Here is an 18,305-nt window from a genome sequence, read left to right as displayed (position 1 = left end):
ATATATTGTCTCGTTCATGCTTGATACAGTCGAAGGTTCAGGACCACTCAGTTCTATTAATTTACGAGAATGCGTTTTCAAACATAATTACATTTCAATGAAATAATTAATTCATGGACGTGTGTCAGAAGAGAACACAAGCAATCCAAAGTGCACAGTTAAGCTTATCTCAACTTTGAGATGATTATAGCGACTAGCAATAGGAACAAAGGCTTCAACTCACTGACATGTGGCATGAGGTTGTTTGTTACTTATGGCTGAGTTGTTGAGTTGTGTACCTCTCACAGACAGGTGTCCAGTGCTGTTGGCTTTGCCGAGGTAGTTTTCAGCAAAGCAGGTGTACTTTCCTTCATCTGCTCTGCTGATGTTATAAATCCACAAGATGCCATCTGGAGTTACTGCTATTCTGAGAAAAGACACAGTACAATATAACCCTTAATTTAATCTAAAACATTGTATGTGTTTGTACATGGAAAATTCCAAGTTGTCTACGGAGCTTAGAAAGAAAGAAAGACAGCGACTGGACTTCTTAAAGGTTTGTGAAGACATTTCTTTCCTCGCCTAAGAGGTGTGTTCAGTGCTAAAACCAAATGTTTAAGAGTCCCAGGTATTTAAACTCTAGAGGGGTTGACCCTTTAGTCGATACTATTTATCATTTACCTCATCACATGAGCCAAGGTGTCATTTCCACCAGAGGTTTCAGGTGAAACCACTGTGAGCCCTTCTCCCACCATGTGACCTACTTAAGTCACCTAACGCAACAGTCAGTACGAGACTTATCAGTCTTTTAAGTGTTGTGGATGTTATACATGGTTATGCTGAGGATATGTCGGCCAGTTTCTACTGGAAATTCCTTTTGTTAGTGAGGAATTTGCATTTGCACTGTTACATTTTTATATTTTTACTGAAGAAAACAGCTGCTTGTTTCAGTGAAAATACATTGATGGTTTTTTTTGCACTAATAAAGTTGTGGAGTTGTAAAGTATTTTGTCTCACGTCAATTATGTTGTCAGTTATATCGTTATCGCAAATTTCCAAATATATATCGTGATAAATATTTTTGGCCATACTGCCCTGCCGTACGCTCAAATTAAACTTTTCTTTGCTCAAATTAATTTTCTCCCCAAAATGCAATGTTTGTATACAGGCACAAACATAACATTGGTTTATTTTGAGTGTTTTTCTTCTTCATGGGAGGCACATACATTGTTCCATATGCTGAAGTTGAATGCTTTTTGGCAAGTGCTGTTGTGCAATACATATAAACGTCAGAGAGCTGATATTTGACCTCACTGAGATGTTGAGTTCTAGTTTTGTACTCGCCAATGAGGAGTACATTCTTTGGGAATTAGAGTATAACATGCTAACATGCTCATTATGAACAATGATCATAATGCACGATGCGATGTGCTGCATGCACAGTTAAGCATTATAGCGGAACGTGATTACTCGTTTTTTTTAAATGCCTTTGTTATTATATTTTGACATTGTCCATTAAATTGTTCTTAGTATTTCTTAGTTTCAGACTCAAATGTTTTTCCTCATTTAGTCAACTAAGAAATTGGTCACCAGGAACATCCAACCTGGTAATGACCCACGCCTTTTTTCACACCTTGGCTCATGTAATGAGGCACATGATTAAAACAGGTCAACAACACTCTTAAGGGACAACCCCCACTAGGGCTTCAATCCCTGGGACTGGTTTTAGATTTAAAGAAGCCTCTTGGATGAATCCAGTCGGTTTCTTTCCAAGCTCTAGGGTTTAAAGTTTGTCTGCTATTATTGTAGCCAAACAATTTTGAATTCACACCATTTGCAGATGAGTTTTTGAAAGAATGACAAACTTACATATCATTAGGTGTATAAATGTACACCACTAAAGTGAATTTTAAATCAAACAATCAATATGTAATCTACCGTACTTTTTGGACCATAAGGCGCACCGGATTATAAGGTGGACTGTCAATGAACGGGTCTGTTTTCATACATAAGGTGCACCTGATTATGAGCATTAAGCAAACAAAACAGTCAGATAAATCAAACTTTACTCAGCTCATTCTTCTTGCTTCCTCCACTTCTGTATCATTGATTCATTAATGTTGAATTCTCTGGCAGCTGCTCTATTCCCATGTTGTTGCAGTATATTAATGACTAACCTCGTATTGTGGATGGATTATCTCAGTTGTTCTGACTGAAGTTTGGTCCGTTTACAGCATCCTGCTATGCGATTGCATTTGTCTCTAACCATCAGGAACCTTCACGTTAACTTTTATAAGTGGAAAAGTGTTAGTGTTCGTCCTCCAGCTTCACTGTTTATGTTATGCTAACATAGCTGTGTCGCTAGCGATCACGTAGCACATCATTATATACCAGCTAGCCCAACTTCAGTAACCCTACAAACGTCACTGCTGTTTAGTTTCCTGTCTTCATTTATTTTGGAAGTGATAGCAGAGCTGTACGTTTGAATTATTTCAGAAAAATCTCAGTCAGAACATGTTTAGGTGGAAGCTAGCGAGCTAACTTCCTGCTAACGTCTAACTCTGTTATATTTAATAAATTCTGTTTTCATGGATGCCTGCATGTTAAACTTAATAGTTACACCTGGTAAAGCAGCAACACTGATGATTTTATTACAGATGGAAGAATTTAGACTGTTTTTACCTCTCAGTGTTCGTTTGACTTTAGGACCTCAAGAAGAAGGAGTTTAGGACTTGAAGCAGGCAGAGTCTGGGACCCAGATCACTCCGCGAGGCTCCTGACTTCAGTAGCTGTAATGCTCCAACAATCCATCAAGCGGTGCGGCTTCGAAGCTTAGCAAAGTCATACTAAAACATTTTTGACAGATTTTTGAGCGCCGTGTAGCACATAAAATCAGTTTGAGGTCAGTAAGCACAACCAGAATTCATACATAAGGTGCGCTGTCGATCTTTGAGAAAATTAAAGGATTTTATATATATATATATAATCCTTATATTGCAGAAAATACGGTAAGTGCACACTTTAAATTTAAATTCAAGGTATTTAACAAAGGTACTATATTAATTGTTATGTTATTACAGCCAATTTTGTATATTGTCTACCATCTCCAAAAACTTAAAATTAACAAAACTGTCTCTGTCTATATATTGTTTTTTAAGTATAGGTTATATATACTTGGCTACTCTGACTGGTATGATAGACTCCTTTACTTGCAACAACATCTCTCTGGACCTCGTGTTGAAAGTTCCATTAAAAATAATAATATACAAATCAATGAGTTCAGTGCTTGGAACAACAGATATTTTATCTGTGTCATTTATCATAGAATAGCATGGGAACAGGCCTCAGCTAGCTGTGAGACTGCTTTCAGTTGTTCTTGTACTGTTCATGGAATAGAAGCTTACAAAAATGAAAGACCAAGCAGCCAATGTTCTTTTGCAGCCATCTGTGTGCATCACACTTTGGCCTGAGATGCTACATGAGGGTGCACAAAACAATCAGTGCTAGGATCGACTTTACTGACCATGGTAGTTGACCATACATGCTGTTTACACTGTAGTATGAACTGTAACACTGGCTTAGCTAGGGAAATACCTGCTGCTGTTGGTGAGCAACTCTGTTCCACGACTCCAGAACAGACTGGGCTTCGGGGCAGCTCGAGGGCGACAATCAATCATCACCTGTCCCCCTCTAGCTGCTGGAATAAGCTTCCTTACTGGATTCAACCGGAAGTCTGGAGCCTGAACTGAAAGGAAGAGACACACAAGGATAGGGGAACAAAAGAGAGTGGTGCATTGCTGTCAATTGTATCTCCTGTTTGTTTTAATCCAACGAAAAATTAATACGTTTTTTTACACGTAATGGCATGCTTTTATTATGTTGTCTTTAGGAATTATCAATACACCTTTTTACAGGTAAAAGTAGAATAGATTGAAGTAACAAGAGTCCTATTTATGGGCCAGTAACTAAAGAAACAGGTATCTGTGTCTATCACATAGACATAAGTGAGAATGCTGAGACAGTGACAGTCAGTGAGAAGGACTCTCGCTGGGGTCAACCCACAAAAAGTTACTGGACCAGACAATATACCTGGACGTGTGCTCAGAGCCTGTGCCAACCAGCGGACATTTTCAACATCTCCCTGAGCCAAGCTGTTGTGCCACAGTGCTTTAAAAACACCACCATCAGACCAAACTGGACCCACTACAGCTCACATACAGCGGGGAAAATAAGTATTTGACACATCAGCATTTTTATCAGTAAGGGGATTTCCAAGTGGACTATTGACACAACATTTCCACCAGATGTTGCCATCAAGCCAAATATTGAAGTCATACAATCAAATCAGAACATATAAGTATACAAGTTAAACCATAATAAATAAAGTGAAATGACACAGGGAATAAGTATTGAACACACTTTATTCAATACTTTGTAGAAAAGCCTTTGTTGGTGATTACAGCTTCTAGACGCCTCTTGTATGGATAGACCAGTCGTCTGCATTGCTCAGGAGTGATTCTGGCCCATTCTTCCACACAAACGGTCTTTAAATCTTGAAGGTTCCTTGGGCCTCTTTTATTAACTTTAATCTTCAGTTCTCTCCATAGATTTTCTATGGGATTTAGGTCAGGTGATTGACTGGGCCATTCAAGCAACTTGATTTTCTTTCTTTGAAACCACTTCATTGTTTCCTTGGCCTTGTGTTTGGGATCATTGTCTTGCTGAAATGTCCACCCTCTTTTCATTTTTAGCTTCCTGGTAGATGGCAGCAGATTTTTATCCAGAATGTCCCGGTACATCTCTCCATTCATCCTGCCTTCAATAATATGAAGTCTGCCAGTACCCCTTGCTGAAAAGCAGCCCCAAACCATGATGCTTCCACCCCCAAACTTGACTGTTGGTATGGTGTTCTTGGGGTGGTGAGCAGTGCCATTTCTTCTCCAAACATGGTGTGTAGAATGACTGCCAAAAAGTTCAATTTTGCTTTCATCTGACCATACTATAGTCGTCCAATAATCCACAGGCTTCTCCAAATGCTGTTGCGCAAATTTTAACCGAGCCTTGACATGCTTTTTGTTCAGCAATGGAGTCTTGCGTGGTGAGCGTGCATGGATGCCATGGCGGTTCAGTGCATTGCTTATAGTTTTCTTTGAAACAACAGTACCTGCTGATGCAAGGTCTTCCTGAAGTTCTGTCCGAGTGGTTCTTGGCTCTTGGAGAACCCTCCTGATTATTCTTTGGACTCCTCGGACAGGGATCTTGCGTGGAGCACCTGATCGTGGCAGGTTTATGGTGAACTGATGCACTTTCCATTTCCGGATAATGGCCCCCACAGTGCTCACAGGAACATTCAGCATTCTGGAAATGCACCTATAACCATTCCCATCAAAATGCTTTTCAACGATGAGATTACGAAGATCTTGAGAGAGTTCTTTGCTTTTACCCATCATGAAGTCTTTCCTGTGTGCCTTCTGGGTAATGAGGAGCCTTTATAGGCCATCAATTAGGACTAAAGCAGCTGATATCAATTAGTACTGATAGGGGACAGGATTTCTCTATCAATACTGACAGATTTCAGGTGATCTCCTGGCTTTCTATGTCATTTTGCCCCTTGTTATCTCCATGTATTCAATACTTATTCCCTGTGTCATTTCACTTTATTTATTGTGGTTTAACTTGTATACTTATATGTTCTGATTTGTTTGTATGACGTCAATATTTGGCTTGATGGCAACATCTGGTGGAAATGTTGTGTCAATGGTCCACTTGGAAATCCCCTTACTGATAAAAATGCTGATGTGTCAAATACTTATTTTCCCCGCTGTACCACACAAACCGATCAATGGATCTCAGGTTGGACATACAAGATCCATCACACTGAGCACAGGAACTGTGTTCGACCCCTCCAGAGGATTGTGTGGAGCACATCGTTGGCAGCTCTCTACCCAGCCTACTGGACATTTATACCTCATGCTGCATTCATAAAGCCACTACCATCATGGCTGACCCGCATCACCACCCCCTCCAACTTTTTACTTCTCCCCCATCCAGAAGACGACTCTGCAGCATCAGGAGCAGGTTGGCGAGATTGTGCAATAGCTTTTCCCCCAAGCAGTCCAGCTCCATGCTGCTCCCCTCCACACTGGACTCTCTTCTCCACACACACTTCTTTGGACTACATAACACTTTCCTCTCACTGTCCTCTGTGCATCTTCCTTTGGTTTTGCATATTATAATTTGTATTTTTATTGTGTTGTGGTTTGCAGTGTTTTGTGTTGTTTCACTTTCAATTAGTTTAAAAGGAAAAGGCTGAAAATTTAAATAGTTAGAAGTTGAAATGTAAATAGTTGGTCTTTGTATTTTATAATTTGTTTATTGCATTTTATGTGGAGTAAATAAATAAAAGTATACTTACGGTGGCCCCTACAGACAAAGCCCGTACAAACTCCGAAGCATGTGAAACCTCCAAAACGCAACAGAAGTGCTCCAGGATGCTAGGGGGCAGTGTGGAGCTTTTGTTACCGAATGGCTACACAAGCCAGGAAGTGACAACGACCGATTTGGTGTGTGGTAGTAACAGGTGAGTGCTTGTGTATAAATACACAAACAATACACATATGCTTTCAATTGTGTAATAATAATAATAATGGATTGGATTTATATAGCGCTTTTCAAGGCACCCAAAGCGCTTTACAATGCCACTATTCATTCACTCTCACATTCACACACTGGTGGAGGCAGCTACGGTTGTAGCCACAGCTGCCCTGGGGCAGACTGACAGAAGCGAGGCTGCCATATCGCACCATCGGCCCCTCTGGCTGTAATTTAAGTGATCTTGGTAGCTCTGTTTTGGAAGTTCAGTTAACTCTAGAAATGTGTTTTGGAGTTTGTACGTGTTTTGTCTCTAGGGGCCACCGTATATATTTATATATAAACATATATAAATAAAACCACTTTTTTTTACATTAGTAATTACTTTTATCCATAATTTTATATTGTTGTTGATAATAAATTAATTAAAGCAACAAAACAACCTGAACAACAACAAAACAACCTCTCACTGACTCTTGGCTGACTCTTGGTGGCGCTGTCACTTGGTGTTCGCTCGCTCTGTGGTAGAGTATCACTTCCTGTTCCTGCTCAAACACAGTGGTGTTTCTGAGTAGCTTATTTGCTTAGCGATTTAATTAACAACTTTTAAATACATTCTTCTTTCATAGTATAATCTTCACGTGCTTCCTCCGAAGCACACTTTCTGTGTACTCACTACCTAATTTATAGCCAAAGTATTCACTCACTGTCTCTGTACTGTCTCGCTAGCCTAGCTTAGCTCGTAGCCGACTCATTAGCACCATGGCTACTTCACCTGTCCCTCCTGCACTTTCTTGCTCATTGTGTCAGATGTTTAGTTACTCCTCGGCCTCCTTTAGCAGTAATGATATCTGTAACAAATGTAGCATATTTGCAGCGCTGGAGGCCAGGATTACTGAATTGGAGACTCGGCTTCGCACCCTTCATTCACCCGCAGCTAGCCAGGCCCCTGTAGCTGGTGCAGCCGAAAATAGCGTAGGCCCCGCTAGCTGTTCCCCGGCAGACCCCAAGCAGCTGGGGAATCAGGGCGGCTGGGTCACGGTGAGGAGGAAGCATAGTCCTAAACAGAAGCCCCAGGTACACCACCAACCCGTTCATGTGTCTAACCGTTTTTCCCCACTCGGCGACACACCCGCCGGGGGTCAAACTCTGGTAATTGGTGATTCTGTTCTCAGACATGTGAAGCTAGAGACACCGGCAACCATAGTCAATTGTCTTCCAGGGGCCAGAGCAGGCGACATTGAAGGAAATTTAAAACTGCTGGCTAAGGGTAAACGTAAATTCAGTAAAATCATAATTCACGTCGGCAGTAATGACACCCGGTTACGCCAATCGGAGGTCACTAAAATCAATATTGAATCGGTGTGCAACTTTGCCAAAACAATGTCGGACTCTGTAGTTTTCTCTGGTCCCCTCCCCAATCAGATCAGGAGTGACATGTTTAGCCGCATGTTCTCCTTAAACTGCTGGCTGTCTGAGTGGTCTCCCAGAAACGATGTGGGCTTCATAGATAATTGGCAAACCTTCTGGAGGAAACCTGGTCTTGTTAGGAGAGATGGCATCCATCCCACTTTGGATGGAGCAGCTCTCATTTCTAGAAATATGGACAAATTTATTAAACCCCCCCAAAATATGACTATCCAGAGTTGGGACCAGGAAGCAGAGTTGCAGTCTTACACGCTTCTCTGCAGCTTCTCTCCTCCTGCTACCCCCCCCAAAAACCCATCTCCATAGAGACTGTGTCAGCTCCCAAACAGACAAAAAACAAACTAAAAACCAGCAACAAACAACTTAAACATAAACAATCACAAAGAAAGAACAATACAGTATCCACATCTGAACCAAAGAGTAAAACAGTGAAATGTGGATTATTAAATATTAGGTCTCTCTCCTCCAAGTCTCTGTTAGTACATGACTTAATAATTGATCAACAAATTGATTTACTCTGCCTTACAGAAACCTGGTTGCAGCAGGATGATTATGTTAGTTTAAATGAATCAACACCCCCGAGCCATTCTAACTACCAGAAATCTCGAAGCACAGGCCGAGGGGGCGGTGTGGCAGCAATTTTTCACACCAGCCTATTAATTAATGAAAGACCAAGACAGACTTTTAATTCATTTGAAAGCCTGATGCTTAACATTGTCCACCCCAGCTGTGAAACTCAGAAACCAGTCTTACTTGTTATCATCTATCGTCCACCTGGGCCTTACACAGAGTTTCTGTCTGATTTCTCAGACTTTATATCTAATTTAGTTCTGAGCTCAGATAAAATAATTATTGTGGGTGATTTTAACATTCATGTAGATGCTAAAAATGACAGCCTCAACATGGCATTTAATCTGTTATTAGACTCAATTGGTTTCTCTCAAAATGTAAAAGAACCCACCCACCACTTTAATCACACTCTAGATCTTGTTCTAACATATGGCATCGAACCTGAACATTTAACAGTGTTTCCTGAAAACCCTCTGCTGTCTGATCATTTCCTGATAACATTTACTTTTACAATAATTGATTACACAGCGGTGAAGAGTAGACTTTATCAAAGTAGATGTCTTTCTGAAAGCACTGTAACTAAGTTTAAGAATATAATCCACCCACTGTTATCATCTCCAATGCCCTGTACCAACACAGAGCAGAGCAGCTATCTGAACGCTACCCCAACAGAGGTCGATTATCTTGTTAATAATTTCACCTCCTCACTACGTACGACTCTGGATACTGTAGCTCCTGTGAAAACTAAGGCCTCAAATCAGAAGTACCTGACTCCGTGGTATAATTCTCAAACACGTAGCCTAAAGCAGATGACTCGTAATCTGGAGAGGAAATGGCGTGTCACAAATTTAGAGGATCATCATTTAGCCTGGAAAAATAGTTTGCTGCTTTATAAGAAAGCCCTCCGCAAAGCCAGAACATCTTACTATTCATCACTGATTGAAGAAAATAAGAACAACCCCAGGTTTCTCTTCAGCTCTGTAGCCAGGCTGACAAAAAGTCAGAGCTCTGTTGAGCCAACAATCCCTTTAACGTTAACTAGTAATGACTTCATGAACTTCTTCACAAATAAAATTTTTATCATTAGAGAAAAAATTACCAACAATCATCCCACAGATGTAATATTATCTACAGCTACTCTTAGTACCACTGATGTTAAGTTAGACTCTTTTTCTCCAATTGATCTTTCTGAGTTAACTTCAATAATTACTTCCTCCAAACCATCAACGTGTCTTTTAGACCTCATTCCTACAAAACTGCTCAAAGAAGTCCTGCCATTAATTAATTCTTCGATCTTAAATATGATCAACCTATCTCTAATAATCGGCTATGTACCACAGGCCTTCAAGCTGGCTGTAGTTAAACCTTTACTCAAAAAGCCATCTCTAGACCCAGCAGTCTTAGCTAATTATAGGCCAATCTCCAACCTTCCTTTCATATCAAAAATCCTTGAAAGAGTAGTTGTCAAACAGCTAACAGATCATCTGCAGAGGAATGGTTTATTTGAAGAGTTTCAGTCAGGTTTCAGAGCTCAGCACAGCACAGAAACAGCTTTAGTGAAGGTTACAAATGATCTTCTTATGGCCTCTGACAGTGGACTCATCTCTGTGCTTGTCCTGCTAGACCTCAGTGCAGCGTTCGATACTGTCGACCATAATATCCTATTAGAGCGATTAGAACATGCTGTAGGTATTACAGGTACTGCGCTGCAGTGGTTTGTATCATATCTATCTAATAGACTCCAATTCGTGCATGTAAATGGAGAGTCCTCTTCACACACTGAGGTTAATTATGGAGTTCCACAGGGTTCAGTGCTAGGACCAATTCTGTTTACATTATACATGCTTCCCTTAGGCAGCATCATTAGAAGACATAGCATACATTTTCACTGCTATGCAGATGACACCCAGCTCTATCTGTCCATGAAGCCAGATAACACACACCAATTAGTTAAACTGCAGGAATGTCTTAAAGACATAAAGACCTGGATGGCCGCTAACTTTCTGCTTCTTAATTCAGATAAAACTGAGGTTATTGTACTCGGCCCTGAAAATCTTAGAAATATGGTATCTAATCAGATTCTTACTCTGGATGGCATTACCTTGGCCTCCAGTAACGCTGTGAGGAACCTTGGAGTCATTTTTGACCAGGACATGTCCTTCAACGCACATATTAAACAAATATGTAAGACTGCTTTCTTCCATTTGCGCAACATCTCTAAAATTAGAAATATCCTGTCTCAGAGTGACGCTGAAAAACTAGTTCATGCATTTATTACTTCCAGGCTGGACTACTGTAATTCATTATTATCAGGATGTCCAAAAAACTCACTGAAAAGCCTTCAGCTAATCCAAAATGCTGCAGCAAGAGTCCTGACAGGGACTAGAAAGAGAGAGCAGATTTCTCCTGTTTTGGCTTCCTGTTAAATCCAGAATTGAATTCAAAATCCTGCTCCTCACATACAAGGTCTTAAATAATCAGGCCCCATCTTATCTTAATGACCTTGTAGTACCATATCACCCTATTAGAGCGCTCCGCTCTCGCTCTGCAGGCCTACTTGTTGTTCCTAGAGTATTTAAAAGTAGAATGGGAGGCAGAGCCTTCAGTTTTCAGGCCCCTCTTCTGTGGAACCAGCTTCCAGTTTGGATTCGGGAGACAGACACTATCTCTACTTTTAAGATTAGGCTTAAAACTTTCCTTTTTTCTAAAGCATATAGTTAGGGCTGGACCAGGTGACCCTGAATCCTCCCTTTGTTATGCTGCAATAGATGTAGGCTGCCGGGGGATTCCCATGATGCATTGAGTTTTTCCTTTCCAGTCACCTTTCTCACTCACTATGTATTAATAGACCTCTCTGCATTGAATCATATCTGTTATTAACCTCTGTCTCTCTTCCACAGCATGTCTTTATCCTGTCTTCCTTCTCTCACCCCAACCGGTCGCAGCAGATGGCCGCCCCTCCCTGAGCCTGGTTCTGCCGGAGGTTTCTTCCTGTTAAAAGGGAGTTTTTCCTTCCCACTGTTGCCAAAGTGCTTGCTCATAGGGGGTCATATGATTGTTGGGTTTTTCTCTGTATCTATGAAGCGCCTTGAGGCGACTTTTGTTGTGATTTGGCGCTATATAAATAAAATTGAATTGAATTGAATTGAATTGAAGAGCCGGCTGGGAGCCGAAAGAGCCGGAGCTGGAATTCCCATCACTAATTCTTACTCTATTTCTATTCAAGTACAATACTGTTGTACTTATTCGTAGTTTATCTTGTTTCTGTATAGTTGTACGTATGTATTTGAATTTCTTTCATTGTACAGTCTGCACCTTTGATATAGGAGGACGATATTTCACCCGACTGTATACTTGAGTGTATATTGTTGGGTTGACAATAAAAACTACTTGGCTCGAGAATGAAAAGTCTCTATCTACCTTGGACCCTGAGCTCAGCAGTCGAGTAGATGGTGCCATGCTTGTTTTCAGCCACACACTGGTACATGCCAGAATCCTCCAGAGCAAGGTTGATGATTCTAAGATGAACTCCATTCACCTCCACACGATCCTTGAGGTCCGAAGAAGGTAAAGAAGAGATAAAGTTACAGAAAGCACAAACCGATCTGTGACATGTGTAACAAAGCATGCTGTACAGTACTGCATTATTCAGCTCACTGTTTGCAGAAATAACTAAAGTGACAATTAAACTATTAAAGGACAAAAGCCATATTCATACACGCAGGTGTTCTTAGGTCGAATCATTAACTGAAGCACAGCTTTCCTTATTTGTCTGATTATGCTTTGGCTCCTTTTTTCACTGCTTTTAAGAGGCAGTATCCATGGTTGGGATCAAGACGAAGTCCCTAATAAATAAGGAACTTATGAAAGTTATGCCACAATGTGCTCATAGCCCTCTCCATAAACCCCATGCCCCATTTTAAGGAGTTTTCAGATTTACAATATCTCTAAGGTCTTGGAACTTCAGAATACTATTCCAGAAGGTTAATGAAGCCATTTCTGAACAACTGCAGATTTTGAGGTCAGTTCTAGAAATTGGACATAAATACAAGTTATTCTGATTTGCTGTTGTACTCAGAATCAGAATTCTTTATTAATCCCTAAGGAAATAATGTGGGTTACAGTTGCTCCTGTACAGTAACAAAAACAGACAACAAACTATTTAACAATACAATATGTTACAGATTTACAAATTTAAGAAATAGCACAATATATACAAATCACTCAATAATAAATATCAATGATTGACAGAGGTGGTTATAGATAAATATCAAGAAAGTTGAGAGCAACATTAGCGAGTAAGAGAAGAGCGTGTGCAAAAAGGTGTAACTATTACAGTGTTTAAAGCCTATTAGATGGAGGAGTGGTGCAGCGATATCCTATGTCGTTCAGTGGTGCATCATGGGTAATCTCAGTCCCCCACTGAGTGTGCTCCTGTGACTGGCCAGCACGTCATGGAGTGGGTGGGAGGTGTTGTCCAGTATTGTCTTTATCTTGGACAACATCCGCCTCTCAGACACCACCCTAAGAGAGTCCAGCTCCGTCCCCACTACGTTACTGACATTACCCTATTGTAGGGTACTGTAGGTGAGGTAACTGTTGTTGTGATGATGTGCTATATAAATAAAAACTAAAAATTTAAATTGATCTGATTGAAAATCCAACCTGTCACCCACCCATGAGAGGAAATTTGTTAGGATGTAAGACCTACCATAGAACCAAGTCCGCCAGAGCTTACTTTATATTTTTACATGCTGTGGAGCCATTTTTGGGAGCATTTCAAGTTTCTATACATCAATACAACTGTTATAGCCCAGATTTTAATAATATGTATGCATTAAGTCCATAGTAACTACATTAATTACAAAAAAGTGCAATAAACTACAAAAGAATTGAAAATCGTTTTTGGTTTTTTTACATATATTTCTACTTGGAGAAATTTAAGAGGCTTATCCCTCAAAACTTTAAATACAAAAAAGTTGCAAAAATAGTTTCCCACCACAGGAAATTTATTTTGAGTGTCTTCATAGTTTTATTTTGGAGATACAGCAATTTCTATATACTGCAGGAAAAACAAAAAACAATCCTATGATGCTAATTTGCAAAGAAAACAGCATCAAAATAAACTATTTCCAGCAGTGCAATTCGAGTTCTAAGCATCCCAGCAACTATTCAGAAAAGCATAAAGTCAACCATGACCTATAAAAACACCAGTATAGGCTTTTAAGGCCTACAAGTAAAAAACTATATTTTTCACGAATGTGACGTCACTTCCGGTTTCGGGCAGGAAATGGCGGACATGTGACAGTTCGCGCTGAAGTCTGTTTCACTGTGGGAAGTGTTACGAACAGCTGATCGGATCGGCAAAGCGTGTTTCTGGAATATTATGTTTTTGTTCCTGCAAGGCTTTTTATGCAATTTTTGCAAAGCTATATGTGGAAGGAAACCGTGACCGAGGACCAGCTGATGGCATCAGATGTAAGTACAACTCCTCCGGTTTCATATGCAAAACAAATTATTGCGCTAGCTCACGCGGTTCCGGTTCTACAGGGATTTAAAAATAGTTACGCAAAACAGAGCGTGCCGCTCTGACCGGCTTTAAAGGGTTAAGGAACAACACAGAAAGCACCAAGGGTTGAGGCTGCCACCAGCTGGAACTACTGGAATGCCCACAGTACCATCATGATGGGCTGAGAGGTTGTCATCAAAGAAATATCTCTCTGCTTCAAAATCGAGTCCAAAGGATAACTGTACCCACATGGTCATGTCAAATGCCTTCTTCAGAAGTTTTATGGTCAGGTGTGTGTGTGTGTGTGTGTGTTGTGTTACCTGTGTACTAAGTGGCTGTCCATTGCGTAGCCAGCGTACAGAGGGTCGAGGTTTTCCAGCAGCCACACAACTCCACTGAAGATCTGAGCTAATCTCCACTTCTGAGTCGGTCATCACCTGCAACCACTCTGGTTGAGCTGGACGAGAAGAAAGTCAAGAAAAAACAAATACACATGAGCTACAAAATGAACACGAGTGCATTAAAATGAAATGACACATGCTTTGCTGCACAATGAAGAACCTGTAGTCACCTTGGACATTAATGCGTCCCTGGTACGTGTCCCTTCCTTCTGAGTTGTAGGCTTCACACTCATAAATGCCCTCATCGTCAAAGGAGAGTTCAGGAAGGGTCAGGGTGGGACCCTCCACAGTGGGGCCTGCCTTGGATGGCATTAGACCATCCACCTTCCTCCACCGCACCTTTGGAACTGGACTTTAAGATGAAAAGCAAAGCGAGAGTTGAGAGATGGAAGTAAGAGGTCAATAAAATGCAGTGCAGCGATCAGAGAGTGATAATTAGGTTTGAGGTATGAGGATGTAAAAATGGCTGGACATGTATTACTACAGCTGAACTGCATCACTCTATAATATAAGACACATCAGAAGCATCACACAGCAATTTCTGCGATGGACACTTACTTTCCATAAGCAAAGCACTCTAACTGGGTGGTGTGTCCAGCCAGGGCATAGGTATCTGCCAGGAAGCGCACTTTAATGGTTGGAGCTGACTTCCTGGGATTGGCTGGAATGAAAAAGCAAATCTTCTTAGATTAGATTATCACTTAATTCTGTGCCATAACCTCTTTTTAGTGTAAAAATCCAAATCCTTTCAGTCTAAATGAGATCCTTAGTGGAAGGCTTGGGCCAGTATTCCATGGGCTGACCAGCAGGGTTACTGATGAGAAGGAGAAAGTCAGCAGCTGTCTCTGAGTCGACTTTGCTTCAGCCTTTAGTAAACTGATAACAGGCAAGCTAATGCCACAACTTAAAACTGGACGTTGCACTGGGCTATCAGTGAACAACAACACCCTGTTATCCTATGTTTTTAGAATCATTGATGCTCAACGACAGACAGCGGAACAACTATACGTGAGGATGCTAAGAGACGAGTGATGCAGCTGTAGGTCTTTCATACCATCAGGGACTACCGTGAGCTGGTTGGCCTTGCTGAATGTGCTCTTCGTGCTAACTTCCATGTTGATCGTTGTGAAGCAGAAGTAGTTTGCTGTGTCATTAGGTTCAGCTTTGGCCAGGTACAGATTCCCCGTGACCTGTGACACAAACCAGCGCCCATCATCCTTCCTGATGAAGTTGGGAAACTCGTTGAGAAACCAGCGGTAAGACAGCGCTAGAGAAGAAAAGAATCGCCGTCAGTCACTTTAGTCGTTTCATTCTGTCAGCGCTTAGATTTCACTGTAAAAAGTCACAATCATGACAGTCACAATGTATCAGTGAGAGATTTCATTTCATATTTACTGTCATATTCTGCCCCTCTGACCTGTTAATCACCTTCTGGCCCTGGGCACTAGTGGTGAAGTGGCTAGCTGCAGCACGACTCTTTTTTTCTTAGTCAAGGAAAATGATGCAAAAGAAAAAACTAATGTTCCAGCCACACACAGGACTATTCTGTGGCTCTCTGACAATATATATAATAAATTATCATTTTCAAGAACAATGAAACAGAGAGGTACCTGGGTAATGTGGAGGAGGTTGGCAGGCCAAGAACGTTCCTTGACCTTCAGTTATTGTTTGAGGACTTCTGCCATCTGGAGGGAAGTCATGGAGGTCTGGAACAAGCAAATGCAGACAAATAAGTAATAAATGCTGAAAAAAACAGAGAAAAGTCCTAAAACCAGCGAGCTCTGATCCAGAAGCAGACAAAGAATGTAAACTCGTGTTTTTGTCTAGTGCCTTTTCTGCCATGTTTTTAAAGCCAGCAGCTCAAACAAGTAAAATGACTGAAAGGTCTTTATTACTTACAACCAAACTTGAGGTTGGCTGCTCTGCTAATGATGGTGCCACAGCGGTTGATAGCTAGACACTGGTAAGAGCCTGTATCCCGGATGGGGTCGGGGCTGCTTATCACCAGGGTACCAGCCACCAGGGAGTATCGGTCCAAATTCAATGGAACCGCAGTCCCATTCACAAGCCACCTGCATGATAAATGGAAATAATCATTTGATTCAGGCTTTTTTTTATCCTGCAGTATAAAAAAAATAATTCAAATTTTATGGTAGTTTCATTTTAATGGAGTGAAAAAGAAACATTTGACTTTAAAGATCCAAACTGATTTGGATGTCACTGAGTTAAAAAATTCCAGCTCTCACAGATTAGCAGTCACAGATATGGCTGGGCAGGTTTAGCTAACAACTGAGTTTGTTCAGCCTGAGATGCTGCAACTCTGGCTTCCTGTTGCAGATAAAAAGTTCACTTCAACTTTGAGTCAGTCACTGGGGTCTGTGATACTAACATACTCACGGCCAGCTTTTCTCAAACAAACCCCAAGTTTCTCTCTAACTCCTCCCATCCTGCTGACTGACTCTCCGATCCATGTCCTCACTCATAAAGGAGTGGACACATTTCCAGAAGGACTTGACCTTAGCAGCTAAAGAAGGGCAGGAGACTGATGCTGTCCAGTGGAGCGAGTGATTTATTCACCATTTTGTGACCAAACAATATTTACAAAACTTAATAAGAAACTCAACTCCATAGTTAACTCAGTTCAAATAAACATAACTGAACTTAATTCAATGGAAATGAAGGTGAAAATGTAAACAGCTACACTGACCTGGTTCTTTTCTGCTTAAATGGTCCACTTAAACAATCTCACCCTGGACTACTCCATTAGATAGGTAAGACAAACATTTCTGGACTCAGACACAATACGTATTACAACAAATCAATTTCTCTATAAACACAGTCTAAAATCAGTTTTATTAAATTACAAAGGTTCTCCTGCTTCTTCACCTGGTGTCTTCCTGTGACCTCAGATTAACCAGGAAGCTATAAATACAGTAAAACTACATTTCCTGCTTTTGTTCCTGGCACACTGGTAGGTAAGGTGAGTTCAAACTAAACCAATTAACAGTTGAAATGAAAAAAAAAAACATGTTAACTTAACAAACCTGTCAGAATCGATTTAAACCAAGATTTTACATGATATAATCTGTAAAAGTGGAAAACATAACCAAACTCGGCCAAATGAAGCTTTCTGAAGTATTGAAGCACGTTTTCATTACTCGAAGCTTTTCAACACAGTCCTCTCTGGTTGACATCTGGTGGCCAAAGATATGAAGAGCAGCTTGAATCCACAAAATAAAACCAACTGCTTCATTATGACTGCTCACGCTGCAGAGTGGAGTTCTGTTTGACACTGGGCCACCGCTGTGCTGCTTTGAACATGTTTTTATTTGTTTATTTATTTAATAAATTATTGTGATCAATAAAGTTCCCTTGTTCAAACATGCACCATGATGTGGTCTTTCTTTACTTCTGACTTCTTGATGTTGGCAAATACAATAAGTGAAAAATACATATAATAATGTACAACACATTATTGAGTATGCTTCTGCTGTGAGGTCCTGCCTCCATGCACTAATCGCTGGACAGCTGGACAGGTATGTTTATAAATAATATTATATTAGGCCAATTTTCTTACACATATTTTTGACCTGGGGGTAGATTGATTGTGAACTGGAAAGAGATCATGCATATGTACTTGCAAATTAAAGACATGATCCATTTAAGGAAACCCTTTTAAATTTTTATTTAAAAGAGAATTTGTTCCTTCGTGCGATGGCTGAGATGATTTCTCCTTTGAAGAAAATCCTCTCACACAGAAACTGTAGAGATGCAGGTGTACGGTCTTCCTGGGTCCCACAGACTATCAGCCAGAAAACATTTTGAGA

General features: G+C 40.6%; 1 protein-coding gene across 2 annotated transcripts in view; it reads right to left on the bottom strand.

The window, feature by feature from the left end:
- Positions 1-18,305, bottom strand: part of cntn2 (contactin 2) — a 93,020-nt gene that overhangs the window by 32,131 nt on the left and 42,584 nt on the right. For both annotated transcript variants that reach the window (XR_003272497.1, XM_026169168.1), the window contains exons 4-12: positions 16,378-16,550; positions 16,089-16,184; positions 15,533-15,745; positions 15,037-15,139; positions 14,649-14,830; positions 14,398-14,534; positions 11,989-12,118; positions 3,574-3,724; positions 279-406 (exon numbers count right to left, since the gene is read on the bottom strand). Coding sequence is in view for 1 of the 2 variants with exons in the window: in XM_026169168.1 (XP_026024953.1) it covers positions 279-406; positions 3,574-3,724; positions 11,989-12,118; positions 14,398-14,534; positions 14,649-14,830; positions 15,037-15,139; positions 15,533-15,745; positions 16,089-16,184; positions 16,378-16,550 (1,313 nt within the window). In the remaining variant the exon portion in view is untranslated. The remainder of the gene's footprint in view (positions 1-278; positions 407-3,573; positions 3,725-11,988; positions 12,119-14,397; positions 14,535-14,648; positions 14,831-15,036; positions 15,140-15,532; positions 15,746-16,088; positions 16,185-16,377; positions 16,551-18,305) is intronic.

The sequence above is a fragment of the Astatotilapia calliptera genome, chromosome 5 (genome assembly GCF_900246225.1).
Source record: "Astatotilapia calliptera chromosome 5, fAstCal1.2, whole genome shotgun sequence".
Classification (NCBI taxonomy): Eukaryota; Metazoa; Chordata; class Actinopteri; order Cichliformes; family Cichlidae; genus Astatotilapia; species Astatotilapia calliptera.
The sequence above is the reverse complement of the archived record's forward strand: the minus strand, read 5'-3'. Positions and strand labels throughout refer to the sequence as shown.